Genomic DNA, 5,842 nt, shown 5'->3' with positions numbered 1-5,842 from the left:
CTGTCGTCGAAAATTGCGACAAAATCGCTGAATTAGCCGAGAAAGACCGGCATAGTAGCAGCCGTAGCATCGGCCAAGAGCTGGGGATAAGTCATCAAACCGTTATTAACCATTTGAAGAAGCTTAGATTCACAAAGAAGCTCGATGTATGGGTGCCACACACGTTGACGCAAAAAAATACTTTGACCGTATCGACGCATGTGAATCGCTGCTGAATCGCAACAAAATCGACCCGTTTCTGAAGCGGATGGTGACTGGCGATGAAAAGTGGGTCACTTAAGACAACGTGAAGCGCAAACGGTCGTGGTCGAAGCCCGCTGAAGCGGCTCAGACGGTGGCCAAGCCCTCATTAACGGCCAGGAAGGTTCTGTTGTGTGTTTGGTGGGATTGTCAAGGAATAATCTATTATGAGCTGCTTCCCTATGGCCAAACGCTCAATTCGGACCTGTACTGCCAACAACTGGACCGCTTGAAGGTAGCACTCATGAAGAAGAGACCATCTTTGATAAACAGAGGCCGCATTGTCTTCCATCAGGACAACGCCAGGCCACACACTTCTTTGGTGACGCGCCAGAAGCTCCGGGAGCTCGGATGGGAGGTTCTTTTGCATCCGCCGTATAGTCCGGACCTTGCACCAAGTGACTACCACCTGTTTTTGTCCATGGCGAACGAGCTAGGTAGTCAGAAGTTAGCCACAAAAGAGGCCTGTGAAAATTGGCTATCCGAGTTTTTTGCCAATAAGGAAGCGAGCTTCTATAACAGGGGTATTATGAAGTTGGCATCTCGTTGGGAACAAGTCATCGAACAAAACGGCGCATATTTGACTTAAAACAGATGACTGTAACTAATTTTATGAACAAATGAAAATTCAAAAAAAATACCGCAGGAGTTTTTTGACAGCCTAATATATCATAAAATATAAGAGTTGATTTTTGGGCATTAAAATTTGATGCGGGGTGATTTGGTCCAGTGTGTGTTTCATTGAAATAAACATACTTATGTTGATGTAAAGTATTTTGGTGTAATGTTACAATCAGTAACAGTATTTTGGGATCGATACCAGGTGTCTTCGCCAGATTCCAGACCAGAAAAATTGGATTGACACATCTCGAATTCTGCATGGATATTTTCACTGTTGTTGGAGCATTTTCAAGCACTTTCGATACTTGGTCAAAGAAAATCCGTCCTCGATGGCCTGCGTTACTCTTACAAGTTCTTCCTTCTTCCAACGTTGTCTGTCTGTCATTTTTCTGTAATTCCGCGACATTTGGAATCAATTAGACCAAAGAAAAGCTTCAAACGCGTAAGATCAATTCACCCCACAGAAACGTGTCCATGTCACCCCACACAACATGCAAAAGTTAAAATGTAATTAATTTCATTTATTGCTATCAAACTTACAGTTTCGCTGCATAAAATTGTTCCTCTTCTGTAGGCGAACAGAAGTTTACTGCACAATACACGAAAAGTTTGTTTAATCAGCGGCAAAAACCTTAAAACCACGATCGGAAAACTCACATGTATTGACAATCAAAGTGCTTGCTGTGTCCATGCTACCGTTTCCTTCCACCTGTCGAATATTACCAAAGTTTTTTTTTACGTTATGTACATACGGTTGAATAATAAAGGGGGATAACACTATGAAAAATCCAAGTTGAGTCGTACTTTTTAAGATAAAGGGATGATCCAAATCACCATGTATGTCCAACTCACCCCGTGTTACCCTATTTATTTTTGTGTCACTAAATTCACATTTGCACCATGTGTTTGTAGTAGGTGAAAGTGAGGATAATAAACACGTTAGTCGGCAAATATGTGGAAAATTTGATTAAAAATATATATTTTCAAAATTAGATTATAACTGTTGATTTATTTTCTTGAATTGATTAGCATAATTACAATCGAAATAAATTTTTTAAATATTTTTCATATTCTCCAGAAATGCTGCATAACGCTTGTCCAGAATCTATCCCCAGAGTGTATATAATTCAACGATGGCCGTCGTTCATTGTAATTGTAGTAATTTCGATTGCTTCCGTAAATAATGTTCCAAGGCATTGCGTACATTGAGTTGAATCTACGTCTCACAGGTTCAATCCGCCTTGATGGTCTTTCAACGTACCAGATGACTATCGTATTTGGCCTTCGGTTAGGTCTGGATAGTTTGGTAGTGCTGATCACTACTGGCGGTTGTGTTACACCATTATAATCGTAGTCATCAGTAGCGGCTCCATCGTAGTACGAATAGTCAGTATTATTCGAATAACCATAGTCTTGATTACCATTGTTGTATTGGGCCACTGAGTTCTTCTATAAAATGAAATTGATGGTAGAATGATGACTGATTTTTTTTTAAATAAAATGTTAACCACAGAAATAACCAGTAATAATAACAGAGCTCCATTTGCATAATTCATGCTTTCACGTTGGTTCAACCTTTACTGAGCAGATGTTCCTATTCGTTAGGTTACTAGTTTGAGTTGGACCAATTTAAATCATATCATATTTATATCAAATTGGTTAATAAAAGTGATTATTATACAACACGATTGAATTGAATAAAGTGGTGAACTTTATTCTCAAAATGAGGAACTTCCAAACAATTACCGAACATTTTTGTTGTAATTGGAAGTTCATCGTGTACCATCGTGTGGTGCTAGTATTCCTTAATTTTATAACAAATGTATTATCCGAATATATAATTTCAACTCTTGTGTTTAATGTGATGAGCTCAGCGGTAGAGCTATCATCAGTGTATTTCAAGATCGTTTGAAATAGAAATTATTCCACGCTTTCCTAGTGGACTAAGTTATTCAGGGTGTTTTTTAAAGGCATGGAATTAAACTATCATTTAGATAAACATTCAAGATTTTATAGATCAGTGTCACGCGATGTTCCTGACACTTTCAATAGTAAGCAGTAGGATCTTACCCATGCTATTATTATCCTGGCGGATATCGGATATAAATACTAATTAGAAATACTTAGAAATTTAAATAATTTGTTTGCGTAGCAGCTGCTTCTGTTCAATGAATAATCAATAAATATCAGTGCACGAGTAACCCCCATCGACGATGGTTTGCCATTGGATTGTTCTGCTAATGTTCAATAGTTGTGTAAGCAATTCAATTATAACTCAAGGCATCACTAATACAATAGGTCAAGTGCTGACATCCATACTAGAGACATATTTCATTGATTCCCAGAGACATTTCCTAGTTCAATTTTCCAATGATGAAGGTCGTTATGAGCAATTGGATGTATTCACTGAAGCCATCGTGTTTAGTCGCAGATTGATACCAATCAAGTTCAAACAGGATTATTCACCGGGGATGCAACCATCTTCTTACAATTTGCTATTGATAGAATCATATCAATCCTTCCTTAGAATTTATGAAAAGATTGATCCGATGAGTTATGATTATTCTGGACTCTACGTTATTGTTTATTGCCAAGGAGAATATCGCTTTTCTTTGATGCAGTCTATATTCAGTGAAATGTGGCAGAAAAAGATTATCAACGTTATTGTCATAGCAGCTGGATCCTCTGTCGAAGTTTTAATCTATTCGTATTTACCCTATCAACCACACATTTGTGGTCATCCGTATCCCATATTAGTGGCAAACATAAGTGATAGTAATCCTCAAATTGGTGATGATTTGTTTCCGGAGCGGTTAGGAGACCTTTTTGGATGCTCTCTGAAGGCGGGGGTAATTCTGTTGGAGCCGTTTGTAATCTCTGTGGATAACAGTTCAATACAAAAATACACTGGTCTGGAGATCTCGATCGTGGAAACAGTGGCACAACAACACAATTTCACCATCAAATACGTACTCCCACAGGATTTGAAACGGGGATCAATCGAGGAAATAAACAGCACCGGCCTGTTGGGTCTTATTCAAGAGGAGACTGTGGATATGGGATTCGGCAGCATAGCTATCACACCAGAACGCAGTTTCTATTTGAAAGCAGGAACAGCACATTATACAAGCATATTGGTTTTTGCTGTACCATCTGGACGACCTTTCACTTCGTTTGAAAAACTGTATAAGCCGTTTTCGCTGAAGGCCTGGCTTTGGATAATGTTTATGTATGCGGGTGTGTCACTTTCAGTTCAACTATTCTTCGGACCTCATAATATCAAGATTATAAGACTCTTTCAGGTAGAGAAATATAGCACACCTTTACTAAACGTGTGGCTTACTTTTCTCGGAATACCTTTAGCGAGGATGCCAACGAAGAATATTACTTTTTTTATGTTAACTACTTGGATGTTTTTTGGATTACTTGTTAGAACATTGTATTTAGGGACAATGTTCAAGAACTTACAATCGGGGGAGCGTACCAAGCCAGCGCAGACATTGGAGGAAATCAAGCGTGCCGAATTGTGTTTCTATATGTACAGTTCATTGCTAAGGTATTTTGAAGATTCACCTGAAGTTCTGGCAATGTATGTAAATGTAAATGTAAGTAGCATGCCTATCATTATATTAATTTTTTTTCAGGAGCGTTCAAATTCCAGAGGACGACGATATGGATGCCAGAATGTACCAGCTCTTGAGTGGAGAATGGAATGGAGTTCTGCTTATACCTTTAGCTGTAGTCAACTATTTCAATCATAAGAATATCGCTCGCAGATATGTGCATGTTGCAAAGGATGTTATTTCTACTTATAGTGTTTGCGTTTATTATCCTAAGAACACACCGTATAGTAAGCTTTTTGATAATGTGATCGTAGAGTTGCAGACATCTGGTATTTTAAACCATTGGCGAGAAATATTTGGCGAAAACAGTCAGAAGCCTACGTTTCAGGGTATTCCAACGGCTATAAACGTTAACGCGATTTCTGGAGTGTTTCTAATTTGGATATGTTCGCTTGCCGTGTGTTGTGTAGTGTTTTCCATAGAATGTATTAGGGGAAGAAAAAGAGCACCAAAATAAATTGTACAAGACAAAAAGACTGGGTTTTTTTTTCTAACGTAGGTTTATACGAAGGTATAAAATGCAAATAAAAAAAAACTAAAGGTGAGTTATATTTGTGATATAACCGCAAGATAGACGTAGGATCACCGTTGGCTTAGTAATCACCACTCACGAGACGCGACACGGGACTAGGACACAACACTTATAGTCCTTACAAACGTTAAACGGGTTAAAATTACCTTTTTTTCGGGCTCGATGTTGCCCATCTACTGGACGGTGTCCGACTGGTTACAATAAGTACTAACACATATTCGTACACATATCAGTACTCGTCGAAGAGGAATTTCGCTAAGTTGTCAGCTTCGTCAGATGGAAGAGATGAGATGATATGGGCGCATCTTCCTCACTCACGAGTGGATGATCAATGGTACAGATATACATTGACTCCCATGCATTCAACTGTGAGGCTTTCCGGATGTTTTTGATTATTTTAGCCTTCTCCCAATCTATGGCGTGGTCTTGAGCTAAAGCGTGTGCTGCTATACTCGAATCGTTAACCCTTTCATTATCCACCGCATTCTTATGTTCACGTAGGAGGTTTTTGAATTTTCGACGTGTTTGACCGATGTACACGCTGGTGCAGTCTTTGCAAGAGACCTGATAGATCCCTGATTTTTCATCCGGCGGAATATTATCCTTAGGGCGATTACACATTATCCGGTTTCTGCCGGACCGGTTTCAAAAAGCGCCGCTGGGTTTGGACGGATAACCGGATAACAATGTGAAAGAGACCTCGCGCTATACAAAACCGTACATCTTTCACATACACATACATGCATTTGTTTATACAGTGGTTTGACAGGTGAACATTGCTGCAAATATTTCTGCTACATACAACTGATTGCTGTTAGGTGGCTGG

The 5,842-nt window shown here is 39.1% G+C and overlaps 1 protein-coding gene across 1 annotated transcript; it reads left to right on the top strand.

Annotated features, from left to right (window-relative positions):
- The first annotated feature begins 3,074 nt into the window (after positions 1-3,074).
- Positions 3,075-4,310, top strand: LOC129773880 (uncharacterized). Its single transcript, XM_055777540.1, has 2 exons — positions 3,075-4,098; positions 4,164-4,310. The coding sequence occupies exons 1-2, from the start codon at positions 3,075-3,077 to the stop codon at positions 4,175-4,177; spliced, it is 1,038 nt and encodes a 345-aa protein (XP_055633515.1). The 3' UTR covers positions 4,178-4,310.
- The last annotated feature ends 1,532 nt before the right edge of the window (positions 4,311-5,842 follow it).

This window comes from Toxorhynchites rutilus, chromosome 3, assembly GCF_029784135.1.
Source record: "Toxorhynchites rutilus septentrionalis strain SRP chromosome 3, ASM2978413v1, whole genome shotgun sequence".
NCBI lineage: Eukaryota > Metazoa > Arthropoda > Insecta > Diptera > Culicidae > Toxorhynchites > Toxorhynchites rutilus.
Note: the sequence above shows the minus strand (reverse complement) of the source record. Positions and strands in the feature narration are given on the sequence as shown.